This window comes from Macrobrachium rosenbergii, chromosome 23 (assembly GCF_040412425.1).
Source record: "Macrobrachium rosenbergii isolate ZJJX-2024 chromosome 23, ASM4041242v1, whole genome shotgun sequence".
NCBI classification, from domain to species: domain Eukaryota; kingdom Metazoa; phylum Arthropoda; class Malacostraca; order Decapoda; family Palaemonidae; genus Macrobrachium; species Macrobrachium rosenbergii.
Window position 1 is genome coordinate 8,720,379 of NC_089763.1, and position 17,282 is coordinate 8,737,660.

At 36.5% G+C, this 17,282-nt stretch overlaps 1 protein-coding gene across 1 annotated transcript in view; it reads right to left on the reverse strand.

The window, feature by feature from the left end:
* Nucleotides 1–4,268: 4,268 nt before the first annotated feature.
* Nucleotides 4,269–17,282, reverse strand: part of LOC136850999 (uncharacterized) — a 60,204-nt gene continuing 47,190 nt past the window's right edge. The window contains exon 4 of the mRNA XM_067124973.1: nucleotides 4,269–9,964. Within this exon, the coding sequence (XP_066981074.1) occupies nucleotides 9,381–9,964 (584 nt within the window). The 3' untranslated portion in view covers nucleotides 4,269–9,380. The remainder of the gene's footprint in view (nucleotides 9,965–17,282) is intronic.

Here is a 17,282-nt window from a genome sequence, read left to right on the forward strand (position 1 = left end):
CTGGATTATAATTTATGACTAGGTTCTTGATTTGGATTATAATTTATGATTAGGTTCTTGATTTGGATTATAATTTATGACTAGGTTCTTGATCTGGGTTATAATTTGTGACTATAGTCTATTTTTTTCCATCTGTCCACTTGCCTGGGGTGCTCGCACATGGTAACACTGCGTCCCGGGCTTTAAATAGTTACGATATGTGTAAGTTTTAGGTAAATAAAAGGATATCTAGGTGTACATTTGCAACTGAAAAGTGTTTTAATAATTTACTGTATACGCGAATTACACAGTCAATATTCGAAATAGGATATTGTTATTGTTGAATGTAAGCTGCCTTTTCGGGGTGGCGAATGGAACAGCCAGACGCAGTCGCGGGAAAATTGCTTCTCTCGCAGTTCACTACAGCAAGATGTCAATTTTATTGGACCACACCTACTCTGCTACTAAGCTAAGTGTTACTTCATTACACATAAGTATATCAGTATATACTTTTAATTTTTATAAAGTGCGTTTTAGCCAGATACTATATGAAGTAACAGCAGAGTAGGTGTGGTCCAATCAAGTTGACATCTTGCCTTAGTGTACAGTGAGAGAAGCAATTTTCCCTCCACTGCGTCTGGCTTACATTCAACAATAACAACAATATCCTATTTCGAATATTAATGGTGTAATTCACATACAGTAAATTATCAAAACATTTTTCAGTTGCAAATATACACCCAGAATCCTTTTATTTACCTAAAACTTACACATAACGTAACTATTTAAAGCCTGGGACGCAGTGTTACCATGCGCAAGCACCACAGGCAGGTGGACAGATGGAAAAAAACAGACTATAGGTTCCTGATCTGGATTATAATTTGTGACTAGATTCTTTAATCTCTGGTTGATTCTAATACATTTTAGGTTCTGCCTTCCAATTTCTTTCCTGAGTTAACTGACATAACAACACTTCTGTATTTGCTTGTTCTTATTTTATTTTTTTAACCAACTTTTCTAAAGAAGCATGCTTAACAAACATTCTCCTATTAAAAGCATTATGCCACCCTTCGAACACATTATCTGTGAGTGGCAAGCCATTTACAACACGATTATGAACTGACCACAGTTGGATTTCGTAACAGGATTTACGTCGTCACCCACGTTAGACTACACTTCACCATGTCACTTCAAAATACAATAAAAATTCATCTAGCACAGATTCTATCTCATTTGTGAGAGAAGCAAGCAGCTCATCAAACAAACGATATACGCAATAAGAAGGAGCAAATGCCAATGCTTGAAACTGCTTTATGATGAAGGCATTCCTGGTTTCCGTATACCAGGACTGTAAGCTAACCAACAGGATTTAGCGCCATAGGCATTGGCAAAAATGAAAAAAACATCCATAAATAATAGAAGTTGGGAATGTCTTCTTTTACTGTAACAGCAGTGCTCTCAAAATCATCACTGATTGAGATTGGGTTCAAACTGCGGTCTTTTAAAAAATTACAAATAAACTCATAACTTTGCTCACCCTTCTAGCTAGTAAGGCAATACACCAATGGTAGGGTTTTGTTATCTCTCAAGGGTATGAACGGCATACAACTGCTTCCCCAAAGGAGTTGAATCAAATGACCCATTGCAAAGCCATGCTGAATATGTTTCTAATATTCTAAGATTATCATATTTTGAGTAAATGCTTCTCCTCTTGTAGTTGTAGTCAAATCTTCATCTCTGTTACTTACATTGAGTTGTCATCTAATTGTACGAGCAACTGACTCTTTCTTTGGTAAAGTGCCACACACACACACATCTAGCAACAAAGCATAACCTTCGTAAAGAAGTTTCATGCCACCTTTATTCGCATTTGTTATCTCCATTACAGCGACGGGGTGGTTTATAAAAACAACTTTGACACACTTCCGATCTTGACGAACTAATAGTGTTGAAAAAATATGCTAAAACGTTAAACACTCTCTCTTTGTTAACAACTCTTTAACGATACAAGACTACCAATTTAACGTGCTTTATTATTGATAGATTAACAGAGGAGACAGAAAAGGAGATAGAAAGAGGGGAAAAAAAACAGTGAGAAAATGAAAGGGACTATTGTAAAAAGTTAATTAAATTGCTTTATTTTATTTATTTATTGTCATCAACATTTTGTCCTGTTTGAACGGATGTCTGCATTTTGCCCATTGACATTATGTCCATAGATATTTTGTCTGTCAACATTATGTCCATCGACATATTGTCCAGCAACCACTAAACCATGCACTAACTTGCTTCTGAGTTTGGTTCTTCTGTGATGACCAAAATACGATATACGAGCACTTATAAACATACAAATTCTTGCTGTGTGATAGTGGCAGCAGAGACCAGAGAAATGAACAGGTCTGGCGCAGAGTGCGTGGTTGGCACAATAATGACCAACATGCAGTTCATTGTTGCCACATGCAGGTTAAGAGTAGGCAGCTGCTGTAGACAAGAGAACAAGCCCTCTTGTCTTGAAGTCCATTACTTTATCAGTGTTAACATGCACTATACTAGCCAAGACCAACTAGATGAGAATTCTTTGAAATTGGTTTGTGGCCAAGACCAACTAGAAGAGGATTCTTTGAAATTGGTTTGTCTATCTTATGGAGCCCCTCTAGGGATCATGAGAGTAACTCCTTTGAGGACAAACAGCAGCTACGCTATCAAAAAAATACTTAAAATTATTGTGCATGAAGGCATAATTATGGAAGAATAACGGCATATTTTCCTTTTTCATAAAATTACTCATTAACAAAGTTTCTGCACTGTTGTACAAGACAAGAAATCCTTACAGTTAATATTCATAAAAAAAATAAAATTCTTACCTGCTTATAAATGAAAAAAAAAAAGACTACTTGAAGGAAAAATGAGGTGATTTTCTACTGCTAGCTCTCTTACTACAACATACCCTTAACACCACGTGAGATGGCAGCTTAATGATGGAATATGAATCTCAAGGGAGCCCTATCTAGGAAAAGATTCTGGGAAAACCTATGATGAAAATATTCTATAAGACGCAATCAAGGCTAGGAAGGTTATTAAAACTATCAGCATGACTATTCATCTGAGGCAGGCCAAAGTTCCAGTTTTTAATCAGAATCTCTCTCTTCTTTGTCATCATTGGAAATTACCTATTAACTCCAAAATCAGTTCCAGAAATGTAATCTCATCTTAATTTTTGTCCAATTTTCTTGTAAGATTTTAGATTACTTTTCTATGTATACAGTATACATTATTTCTTCAGGTTAAGTCACAAGCCCTAAACCCTATCTTTTGGTCCACAGGTCAGGACTGAACCATGGACCTGGAAACACAAGCCATAAGTTATACAGTATATGCAAATATTTTCATCATTATATTGACCTCAATTTATTGTGGTAGGTGATAAATAGTTATAAGATGTTTGAAAGATAACATAAGAAACATATAATTGAACATAAAAAAACAGAAACAGGAAGGAATCCACCCTATACAAATAAAACAATTTTAATTGTCTATCATTATGAGATAAAGAAATGCTTCCTCATTTGTCAATTTACAAAATGTTTAACTGAATTCCCTCACACGAATTATGAAAGGCCACTAATTGCCTTTCATCACTTTGATTGTAAAATTCCAAGAACAGGTCACTCAGTGAGAGAATTCACGACTAATTATTCACTAACATTCAGCTTTGGAAAGAAAGTTCTTTATCTAAATTAATTTTTGAATATCATTTTGAATAAAAGTCCTCAGGGAAATTGTTCCCTTCAGTGTTAATTAATACTGGAAAGCTGGAAATATCCTGAGGAGATGTGTTGGGGTATTTTAAAAGGAATTGGCATATATGGAAGGAAGGAAGGATAGAGAGAGAGAGAAAACCCAACTTCACCTTGTATTAGGCTTCAATTGTCTATGATGGGATGGGTGTAACATTTCTGTTAACTGATTTTGGGCTATAAATTTTAAAAACATTGATTTAATTGTTCTTTAGCTGTGACAAATTCACTTAGTCTACTTCCAACTTGTTAATCTTATGGATCATACAGCAAAGGCCAGCTTTGCCAATACACTGCACTGTTCCCAGTTTTTAAAATCTTCATTGCTTGATGCATACCACTAGCCTCTTAACACAGTATAAGTTTACTTCTCCAACTTTATCTGTCTAGCCTCACTAAGATAGCACAGATTATGAAACCTCTCATCATATCCTAGGCTAGAAGAGGTTTTACCATGTAAGCAAAATAAAACTGGATGAGAAAAACAATAAATATTAATAAACATTTTAATCATGAAATTTATGGCTGATCTACATCTAACTGTTTAATTCTATGAAACATTTCAACAGATTTCCTATACAATGTTAATCTTAGAAAATATTTTGTGATTTAGAGATCACTTTAGCAAGCAATACTTTAAGCAAAGGTATGGTTTTAATTTTGGTTAGGCTCTTATTCAAGAAAACCAATGCAATAATAATGGCACTATAGTATACAGCAAGTCAAAGTTTAATTTTGGTGGAAAGATAACAACATAAATCAGACAGACAGATGGAAAAATTTATTCATATTTTCCAAAAACCTCAACTGTTTACAGAACTTACAGGTATTATATATTACATAATAGTTTTAATGAGACCACCAAACTCCATTGCTAAGCTAGATGCCCGAGGGCTTTCCAAAAATTAATCCAATAAAGTAGTTATAGACAGTCAAGTAAGAAAGACCAAAGGGAGCTGATGAAAAGTACAAAAAAAACAAACCAAGTAATGCAGCTGACAACAAAGGAACAAGCACACATACTCTCTCTTTCTCACTCTATCTCTTCTAAATGCAGCTGACAACAAAGGAACAAGCACACATACTCTCTCTTTCTCACTCTATCTCTTCTAAAGTGTGCAGCGAAAGGTACACCATAAGCAGTGACCCTTTACCTACAGGGGCATATTATTAAGGTAAATATTTTACTTTGGGTATGCCCTGCCATCTGATAGCTTTATGTCCATTCCCAGGCCCCAAAACTTAAGAATATACATACAAAATCTTGATATGTCAACAGTTTTTCAATAACTTCCACTCTGTGACAAAAAAATTTAAATTGGTACCAGAGATGCATGATCAACTAGTAACCCAGCCATAGGGGGTGAAACCAGCCATAGGGGGGTGCAAGCCAGCACAACTTTATGCCGGTCCCAAGCCCGGGTAAATGTTGAGAGTTGGTGGCAGGAAAGGCGTCCGGCCGTGAAACCTCTGCCAAAACCATGGACAGTAGCCCGGAACAGCCAAGAGAAGGCCAGGACGTGGGAGGGCTTCGCCTAACCCACCTGATAAATGGGCAAGGGCTACCACGTCAAGGATGGGCGCGGTTAAAGAAGAAAGCCCAAGAGCTTAGAATTGGAACTCTGAATGTTGGCACCATGACTGGACAAAGTAGGGAGGTGCCAGATGTTATGGAGAAGGAAAATTGATATCTTGTGTGTGCAAGAGACAAGGTGGAAGGGAAACAAGGCAAGAGAGATTGGTAGCAGACTTAAGATGCTGTATGGTGGAACTGGTGACAGGGAGTTGGGGTTGTTCTTAGTAAGGAAATGAAGAAAAATGTAGTTGAAGTTGAGAGAAAAAGCTGTAGTATAATGAAAGTGAAACTGTGCTGTGGGGGACATATTCTAAATGTAGTCAGTGTTTATGCACCACGAGTGGGCTGTGACGAGGAAGTTAAAAACAGATTCTGGAGGGAGATGGTTACATTAATAGAAACAGAAGAAAGATTGGTGATTGGAGGTGACCTGAATGGACACACTGGATGCAGTCGCGACAATATCAGTAAGATTCATGGACGGCATGGAATGGGAGAAATGAATGAAGAAGGAGAACTTATAGTAGATTTTGCATTATCTTTTGATTTGGCAATAAACAACATCTTTTTTACAAGCAAAAACTACGCTACATACAGTAGTGGAGGGAGACAGACACAAAAAGATTTTCTGTTGTGTAGAAGAAACCAACTGGTTGAAGTAAAGAACAGTTAGCCCACAACACAGGTTAGTTGTGTCTGATTTTTTTATACGGCCGGTTGCACAGGGGAAAACTATAGTGCAGCCCACGATAAAGTGGTGGAGGCTAAATGACCAAGAGATGAGACAGAGTTTTAAAGAAAAGGTCCTGCACAGCATTAGATTAGCAGATGATGTGAACATCTGGTGGGGAGAAAATAGCACAACGATACTGAGGACAGCAGAGGAGCTATTAGGGAAAACATCAGGTAAAGGACCACCTAATGATAAGGAGAGCTGGTGGTGGAACCAAGATACTCAAGATTAGGTAAAAAGGAAACGAGAAGCAAGGATAATATGTGAAAGGGATGAACCTGTGGAAAATGAAATGGCTTGGAAAATTGCAAATAAAGAAGCAAAAATAGAGCTGTGGCAAGAGCAAAGGTAGAAGGAATAAATGAGACGTATGAGAAAGTAGAAACATCAGAGGGTCAGAAGATGATCTACAATGTAGCAAAAAGAAGAGATAGAGCAACTAAAGCTCTGACGCACATCAGGCAGATCAAGGACCGAAATGGAAGAGTTTTGTCAAAGGAAGAATGTATAAGAGCAAGATGGAAGGAACATTTTGAGAAGCTATTGAATGAAGAGAATCCCAGAAGAATAAGAGAAGAGGGAAACACCCGAGTAAGAGCAGTTCCAGATATCACCAGTGAAGAAGTGAAGAGAGTACTTGACAAAATGAAAATTGGAAAGGCTATTGGACCTGATGGTATACCAGTTGAGGTGTGGAAATGCTTGGGAGGAGAAGGGGTTGATATACTCTGGGACCTCTTTTCAAAGGTCTACCATCAAGAAAAAATGCCGGACAGCTGGAGAAATAGTATTATGGTCCCAATATATAAGGGAAAGGGGGATATACAAGACTGCACAAATTACAGAGGGATAAAATTGATATCTCATACTATGAAGATATATGAACAAATTATAGAGAAAAGAATAAGGAATGAAACAACAATAAGTGAAGAACAATTTGGGTTTATGCCCGGAAAGGGTACAGTAGATGCAATATTTGCACTAAGGCAAGCAATGGAAAAACATGCAGAAAGACAGAGAGGGCTACATCTAGTATTTATTGATCTGGACAAGGCATATGATTGGGTTCCTAGGCAAGAAGTGTGGAGATGAATGAGAGAGAAGGGTGTTTCAAAAAAGTATGTTAAAGTAGTCCAGGACATGTGTGCAGAGGTTACCACTCAAGTAAGGAGCACTGTGGGAACAACAGAAAAGTTTAGTGTAAGAGTTGGTTTACATCAAGGCTCAACTCTCAGTTCCTACATCTTTGACCTTGTGATGGATGTTATTACATCATATGTCAGAGAAGAGGTCCCGTGGAGTGTGATGTTTGCTGGTGGTGATGTTTTGGTGGACCTGACTAGAGAAGAGGTGGAGATAAAACTAGAGTTGTGGAGACAAGCACTTGAAGATCGATGTTTAAGGATAAGCAGAGCTAACAGAATATATGTGGATGGAAGGGGAAGGAAAACAGGGTGCAGTTAAATTAGGTTTAGACGTCATCAAGAGGGTTACCACTTTCAAGTACCTTGGGTCCTGTGTGATGGATGATGGTGGCATGGACTTAGAAATGAACCACAGGATACAGTGTGCTTGAATGAATTGGAGATCATCGGGAATATTGTGTGACAAGAGGATTAGTGCAAGAATAAAAGGAAGGTTTTATAAAAGTGTAGTTAGACCAGCAATGGTGTATGGGGCTGAGACATGGTCAATAAAGAAGGCTCAAGAAAGGAAGTTGGAAGTGGCAGACATGAGGATTATGAGATGGATGTGTGGAGTCACAAGAAAGGATAGAATTAGAAATGATTATATTAAAGGGACAGTATTATATTAGAGGGACAGTCAAAGTGGTAGAAATGTCAAAGAAGATTCAGCAAAGAAGATTGCAGTGGTTTGGTCATGTCATGCGGAGAGAGGATGATCATGTGTGCAGAAGGGTCATGGACATGGAGGTGGGTGGGAGGAGGAAGAGGGGAAGGCCAAGATTAAGGTGGAAAGAAAACGTAGCAAATGACACGCAGGAAAAAAGTTAAGAGAACAGGATACGCAAGATAGAAGAAGATGGAGAAGGCTTACATGGAACAGCGAGCCCATATAGAGATGGGTAAAGGCTGAAGAAGAAGAAGAAGAAGCATGATCAACTACTGCTAACAGATTCTACTGTTAACTATATAACAGAAACAAAGTATTCATTTAAACCTGCTTTGTCATGAAACAATGTGTACCAGTGACATCTTAGGCTAGGCCTATAGCATTTTTCTTATGCCAAATCTAGTGGAAGCTGACTATCATATATAATGGGTGCAATATGCACTAAATTTTTAACATATGATGAATGTAAAGAATAACACTTTAGAATGAGGGTTTCACTAACTTCTTCCATAAAGTGTTAACATATTCATGCTTTTTACTGATGTACAGAGCCTGAATAAAATCAGGAAATTTGACCACTGACAAAAAAAAAAAAAAAAATGTTAATAACATTGCCATTGATACAAGAAACCTAGGCTATATGTAGGCTATGCAGTTATAGTCTTGATGTATGTTAAAGTATTCATACTACAGTATCTGAGATTTATTTTCATTAAAAATGTGCAAATTATGTGAGACTACACAAAATAAGAGCATAACATCTTGGCTATTTATTCAGTAAAAGAAAAGTGGAGGAGGTGTCTTGAGACACTTGTGTATTGTGTGTGATATCTGCTGAACATCCAGTCCTCTGGAGCACATCTTGGACACTGAGTGGTGCATCATTGTAATCTAATTTATGAACATTTTTTTAATTTGTTGTATGGAAAGTTGTGAAATAAATCAACAGAACTCAGAACTGATAAAACCCACAGATATCTGCAATTAAAAACAAATCCTTCTGGCAAGCCATACGAGTTTAAAAAATGTGATACGGTGGTCTCATAATTTACAACAATTATAATATTACTACAGTAATAATATTGCAGTATTACAGTGCAGTACAGATTTTCCATAGTTAATCTCATTTTCATGATCATGGATTTAATACTGGCCTCTAACGCCATCCCGACTGTCTTGAAAAAATAACTACTGAATCAGAACTTAACCTACAGTATACATGTCCATTTCTTTTAATAATTTTTCCAAACATATCCTATAAGAATGCTTATAGTCATTACCAAAAAACAAAAAAAAATATATATATTCAATGTAGTCTTCATCCCTCTACCAAATCAAAACCCAAAAAATTTGGGAAATATAAGCATTTCACAAAACTAACCCAAATTAATTGCCCTTTTTTGAAAGATAACACACACAATAACATTTAATGTCAACTGACCTAAAATCTGACCCAATGAGGTGTTTTCTCTGTAAAATTTTGCTGGTTAGAATGTCTGTTTTCTGATCCTGCCCTTCTATTTGAGGGTGGATTAAAATGATCTTGGTTTTGGAAGTAATGTGAATAATAAGACTGATTTCCAGATGACTGAAATGCATTATTATCTTGAGAGTTCCCTGTACCGTGATTTCTAGCGTAACCTCTGGTCTGATGTCTAGAAGACTGAAATACATTATCATCAAAACTCCCTTGAGGCTGACTCAGTCTGCTGAAGACATTTAGGTTAATCATATCCCAGCTTATACGAGAACCACACGACCCAAGATTATTTTGATGAAAACTAAATGAATGTGACAACCTTCCTGATAAATCATATCCATCGTTCAATCTTCCCAAAGAGTAGTATGGGTTAGTCACTTGGTTCCCATCAGTAAAACTGGAAAATTGTTCATCCATATATGACTGAGGCATAGCATCCTTACCATTAGCCTCCAACCTACATTCCTCCAGTCTTGCCTGGCCATGGCTGATCTCTGCTACTTCCTTTCTCCTTTTTGCATTTCTTCGTTTGGCCCGTTTGGTGACTGAAATGAAACAGAGAAAATATGTAAATTTTCATAATAACATTTATTTTTGATAGTGTAGTTGCTTGTTTCATCCTCAAGGGGTTACCCTTCCATGGTCTACCAGAGCTCCATGGTGACCAAACCAATGTCAAAGAATTCTCTTTTAGCTGGTCTCGCGGCTGGGTACGTGTCGTGGTGATAAACACTGTAACACTTGATGGAGTATGTAATGGACTCAAAGATAAGGGGGGGGCACTTTCCCAAATCTTTACAGTGAGGTGTATACCCAGGTTCTTCCATTGCCAGAACCTGCTTAGAAGAAGTGATTAATAATGAGCATGCGCAGTCCACCACATTGTCAATAACAGACCCTTGCCGAGACCAAGAAGTATTACCTCTTCGTTGGTCAACGCAGAAAGGTTTATTATTAGCAGCGCTCTGAAAAAATTTTTTTTCTCCGATTTCATTAGCGAGGATCATGGAAACATCTAAAATAGCAAGATAAGTGCTTAATATTAAGTCCCAGTTAAAGTTTTAGTTTTAGACTTTTGAAATTGATAATTAATTTGTGTGTGAAAGCCGGAACTCGGCGTTTCTTGCCAACACATTGGTCGGTGCTTACTCATCACTGATTGCTAGTTTCGTACAGTGCAAATTGTTTTAAAGAATTTGTCATTCTAACTAAATGTTTTAACTACAAGAAATGTTCCACAAATCATTAATATAAAAAACCTTTCGGATTATACAATGTCTACAATAACCAGTAAGTGAAAATAATTTACACTAGATTTATAGTAGATGTTGTCTGTAGCCTATAGCCTAGGATTATATAATAAACCCCCGGTATTCATGGGGGATAGGTACCATAACCCCCAGTGAATAGCTAAAATCCACGAATATTTGACACCCCCCTTAAAATGCTTATAACTGCATACCTAAGCAGGTCAGACACCAAAGACTACCTATAAAAACATTCATAACTGCCTATTTAAAGGTTCCGACACCAAATGTATAACTTAAACTACACCAAATATACTTTAAACTATCACCCTGAAACATTTTAATATAATTCAAAAGTCATCTTACAACATTACCCTGAAAAATATCTTACAGCTAAGTGTGGAAGCTAAACTCAAGTCCCCCATTTTCTCTCAGAGAGTATTGCAGCTGTCCCATTTTCTTTTTTACAGAACAGGGGGAAACACAAGGAATTCACAAGTTCAGTACGAACTTGAATACTGTACACTGAAAAAAATACATTTTATGACATTATGCTGTGTTTAGGTTTAATATTAATATCTGAAATAAATCATGTTTTTATCATAAAAAATCTATTTAGTCATAAAAAAACATCAAAATACATTACATTCAATCAGAGCCATTTTCTCTCATAGAAAAATACATTTTATAATATTCTGCTGTGTTTATGTTAATGTTAATATTTGAAAATTAATAAATCATGTTTTTACCATAAAAATATGTAATTAGTCATGAAAATAACATCAAAATACACTACATTCAATCATAGCCATATTCTATCATAGAGTATTGAGGCTGTCCCATTTTCTTTTTACAGAACAGGGGAAACATAGAATTCACTTCAGTCTAGTAGAGTATTTACTAGAATACTTTAATATTGATAATACCTGAAAATTTGTAAATCATGTTATCATAAAAAAATGTATTTAGTCATGAAAATAACATCAAAATATACTAATTAGTGAATATTTCTCTACGAAAAAGTTTGTGAATTGCTGAATTTTTCGCCAATAATTTGGGGACATGTTCCATGGAAAAATCCGCGAGTCGGTGATGCCACAAACTGCGACAGCAAATAGCAGGGGTTGACTGTATCCTTAAGTGGCCTAGCTTAGACCAAGGACCCTACGATCAGATAATAACAATATCTGGGCAAAATAAATTATAAGCCTAGCTATACGGCTACATATTAGTATATTTTTTTATATAAGCCGGTACACTTAAGCATGATCTAAATAATCCACAACTAGGCAGTACCTTATATTAAGTTATAGTGATAACTTTTATTGGACTAAATCGTTACCCTAGACCAGGGGTTCCCAACCTTTTTAAGCTGATGAGCACCCACCTGTTTTCTGGATAACTGTGAGAGCACCACAATAATTTTATAGCCTGGGAATTAAGAAGCATTCCAATTAATAAGTGAAAGACTTAGTCTTCGTTTATATAACTAAGAGCACCACAATAATTTTATAGCCTGGGAATTAAGACGCATTACAATTAATAAGTGAAAGACTTAGTCTTCATTTATATAACGGCAACAAAAATCTTAAATTACTTGCATTGAAGATTCATAAATGAATTTATACTGCTTGGATGTCTATTCAAAGTTACTACTGACATTCATCAATCAGGCATATTTTACATAACTGTCATATATATTAAAGTACAATAGTGGCACACGATGATTCACAGGTAATATGTTTACCTCTTTAGTCAGATTATATTGATATCTAAAAATGTAACTAAATGAGTTTTATTGTTCAATAACAAGCTAAAACATACATTTGCTTATTATCTATTATATTTCTCATTATATTAATCATGCTGTGATATACATGAAAAACTACATAGAAAAAAAGATAATAAAATTCATATGAAACATTACTTCCTGAATACTGATACATAAGCTAATTATTTTCAAATCTTGGACATTAGAAAAAATAATAATAATAATAAAAGTCCTCCTCTCCGCTAGTTTGTGGATTCAGTGAGAGCCCTGATGCTAAACTGCTTTGGGTATTTGCCTCATCATTTTTGCCAAAGCAAACAATGATATAAGTGGAAAACTAAAAAGACAGAGAGAAAAAATAAAATTCATAGGAAGTGTTACTTCCTGAATACCGATATATAGGCTAATTATTTCAAATCTTGGACATTAGAAAAAGAATAATAATAATTATAATGAAACACGTCCACCTCTCTGCTAGTTTGTGGATTCAGTGAGAACCCTGATGCTGAACTGCTTTGGCTATATGCCTCATCATTGTTTGCCAAAGCAACTAGCAAGCAGTGTTCAGGATGGTCCTGGCTGAGTCTAACTCTCTTCTTATTGTTCATGAAAGAAAATGCACTCACAAACATAGGTAGATCCAAATAAACACAAAACTTTCAGAGCTTCAACACGAATGACAGGAAACCTCTTTGTATCTGGAGTTTTCCAGAAATCTTCACAACTCGAGTTCTTGTGTAAAAGTTTTAGTGATGTGGATGACTGGATTTCACACAACTCCATTTTAGGAACTGGAAGGTCGTGCTGAGAGAACACATTTTTAATTTCTTTTTATCAAATTGCACTGGCATCAAACACAGTTGAAATCTGTCAGCATGAACCTCCAAATTTTGAAACCTCTTCTCACATTCCTGACTGAGATTTATTATGCTGCTTCTTACATAGCCTATGCTGGGCATGAACACTGACTGTCACTGTAGTCTTGCAGCATTTTGTGAAGTTCAGGATAGTGACAAACAAAAAAACAAAAAAGACAGAAGGGTATTTTAAATTTGGCAGTTAGGCCTATGAAGAGTTGGTGCTCACGAGCATGATTTTAACAACTTCAAAAGAGCACTGCCAGACCATCAGAGAGCACAGAGGTGCTCGTGAGCACCAAGTTGGGAACACCTGGCCTAGACCATGTAACCTAAGACTAGATGAAATAGAAATCTGTGCTGGATGTGATGGTAGCCTAGTTTTACAGCTACATACTAAGGTAACTGTGTTTTGTGTAATCTGGATTAGGCAGTAGCCTAGATTAGAGTGATAGCCTAGCTATATGGTTACACATTAGTGAGTTACTGTTTTATATAGTAAAGCAAGATGCCTAGGATTGGATATAAACAACAACTTGGGTTAGACAAAAATAGTAGCCTAACTATAAGGTTACATATTAGTAAATTTCTGTTTTTATATAGCCTATACATTTAACCCTTAGTGGACGGATTGAGCTTCTGTGTGAAGTAAAACAGGTTTGGGGAGGTGGAAGGATTGTGCTTCAGTGTGAAGCAGAATTACGCACCACTGTTATGGTAATAATGATTCGAAACAAAGGTGCCAATACTTCTATATGCTATAAATTCACTAATGGCAACTTTTATACAGACGTGAGAGCTAGGCCAGTATCAGTAATGCTTATGGCTTCAAGGGGGAAGGTACTGCATCTCTCTCTCTCCCACATGGGTCTTTTTGTAAATTTGCTTGTAAATATACAAAGGGGTTCCTGTTGTTTTTTGTTTTTGTCTTTTATGATAGTATGTTGGTTGTAAATGTAATTTTACAAAGAAATATTAGAAAAAGCATGTAAAAGTAAAAAAAAAGTTACTGAATCTTCCTTCTCGTAAACTTACGTGAATATTTTACAACAAATATGCAAAAAATTTGTTACTGCTTTTATTTCTTATCTGTTTTGATATTGTGAGAGCAGTAATAATAATTTTACAAAATCCAAAAAACTTATTTATTAGAAAAAACATATATAAGTTGGTAAAATTTACGATTGTCTTGTACATGAGGCCCCACAAGGGGTTGTAAATAGTCATTTTCAACTTCTCGCAGAAGGTAGGGAAATTTTTTTAGGATTTTTTTATTTATACAGTGTGAATGTGATTTTTTTTTTATTTTGCCGACCTCAAAGTTTCCCCGGTCTGGGGTGCTGCACATTGATAAATTATGCCGTCCCTTAAGGGTTAAGAGTGATCTAAAATAATCTGGATTAGGCAATACCCTATACTAGGCTTAAAAAAAAACATTTTAGGGAATATCCTATTATTGGTCTAAGCGGTAGTTTAGAACAAATAAGCCCAAGATTATATATAAACAGTATCCTAGGCTCAATAAGACACTAGTTTTTACTCTAAACAGTATCCTAGGCTCAATAAAACGCTAGTTTTTACAACTCAGTAGCCTATCTGTACGGCTAAATAATAGTAAGGTCTTACGTAACCTATATCCTGAAAGGTGATATAAACATAGAACAGGCAGTAGCCTAACCAGATTAAGTAGGAATCCCTTTTTAAGGGAATATCCTACTATTAACCTAAAACAGCAGTGGTCGAATATCAGATAAAAGGATAGGCTTGGCGACATAACACAGAAAACCAGATTAAACGCCGGTTCTTTTCTGTATCCTTAAGTTTTAAATAAGCCTAGAATAGGTTAAGCGAGAACCCTCTAAGAAATCCTCAGTTCTTAGCATAATGTACATTATACTAGAAGCATTAACCTAAGCCATATAAAACAGTAGCTTGGGTTAGTTAAAACAAATTAGTTCATAGCAGTTAGTTTGAATGGTAAGACATTCAGAATTAAAATTTCACATAGCCATTGCAAAAGGGCTAATAGTGCATAAGTAATACAGCCATATACCGGTGTCAAAACTAACCAAAACCTTAGAGGGTTTAAGTTACATAGATATTTATGATTAAACATATTACAACTGCACACTTGTAATCAAGTTAACCTGTAATATGGAAACTATATGAGGAACTACAAAAGTGGCCCTCATTAAAAACAATTAATACTAATTAGCTCCTAATAACAACTTGTTTCATATCACTAGAGGGCCACCATTATGCAGGACCCAAAGCTCCAGTGCTCCATAACAAATTGCTTGGTTTGCTTTTTGCCAGTGAGTACAGCCCATACCACCTGTCATGAGCACAGTCCTTGTAAAAAAAAAAAAAAAAACCCCAGAGATTTGCTTGGTTGCCAGATATGCGTGAAATTTGTAGTATACTGCTGACAGCAAGTTTTAGGGTCGAAACAACTCATTTTAAGTTGTCTCGATGGGTCCTAGGGTTCAGTAGGGGTGAGGGAGGGGGAGGTTATATCTTTCCAGCAGAACTCCTGCAGCAGATATTTAACCCTTTCTCAGAACAAGATCTATGTTTGGGTCAAAACCCAGTAACATCAGTTCCCAGTACTTCCCAGGTTAACCCCACGGAGAAAGTAGATGAATCTTTACATGGGGTGACATTCTTACTAATGAATATGAAGTGGATATTGCCACTGAAATGGCCCTGCTGAACCCAGAAGGATCAGGGATGCAAATTTCAGCTAGCCATGGGAGAAACCTCCCAGAAAAATTCTATCCCCATGCAGCTATCGATGCTGAAGAGGATCTTTCCCAGCGAAAGGGATACTAGGATCCACCTGACTGTGACTGAAATTATTACATTTTCGGAGGGGTATAGTAACTTACCCAGGACGTCTGCCCCTTGGTTAACAGGCAGTTACAGTTCAGTTGTTGAACTCAGTTAGACTGCACAAGCTCCCAAAAGGGATACTTAGTTTAAGGCATTTGATGAATTCCATGTGGAAATTATGAATAATTATGAATAATATCAAAGATGTCCTTGCCAGAGAACAGCAATATATAAGGGACATGATGCATGATTCCAAAAAGGAAATTAACGAAATTAAGTCAGTAGTGTACACCCCCAAAGAGTAAAAGTACTGAATCCTGTAACCCAAAACAGAGAGTGGATACAAATGCTGTCCAAACAAGGTCTAATGTTAGAATTCCAACTGAAAACAACAAAATGGCCAGTTCTGAATAGAAAACTTCAGATCAAAAGATAATAGGGCTCCAATCCTCACCCTTGATGATACTGATAATCCTTGGCAAGGTGCCTCAATGTGCATTTTCTCTCCCAGTAGTAAGTATCTAAAAGGTTTTGACATAGGAAAAACCTGTTTTTGGTAGTCGCTGTTGAGTCCTCAAGGAGTTACCTTCCATGGTCTACCAAGGCTCCATGGTGGCCAAAGTAACATCAAAAGAACTCTTTTCTAGTTGGTCATTTTGCCCAGGTACTGTGTTGTAATGATTACCATTATAACACGTAATGGAGTATATAATGGACTCAAAGATAAGAGGGCACTTTCCTTTATCTTCAGTGAAGCTGGACCCAACTTTTCCATCAAAAGAACCTGCAAGAAAGAGAAGTGACTATTGCGCATGAACGTCCACCTCTTGTTTACAACCGGGCTGTTAAAGACCAAGGAGCCATTACTCTCTGTTGGTCAATGCAGGATGATCCCTTGCCCAAATCTCATGCTTTTTCGCCAAGGAAGTGGGAGGGTTTTGAGGACTCAACAGCAGCTACCAAAAATAGGTTTTTCCTACATCAAAATCTGGTTTTTGATAGCATGGTTGCTTGTTTCGTCCTCAAGGAGCTTTACAAAGAAATTGACAGGTGACAAAAAAGGCTTAAGCTCTCAATTTTTAATCCCAACACCCCAAAACGAAAAAACATTTCTGGTCCGAGGTCAAGCCACAAGTTTCAAGTCCCATTCTTTATT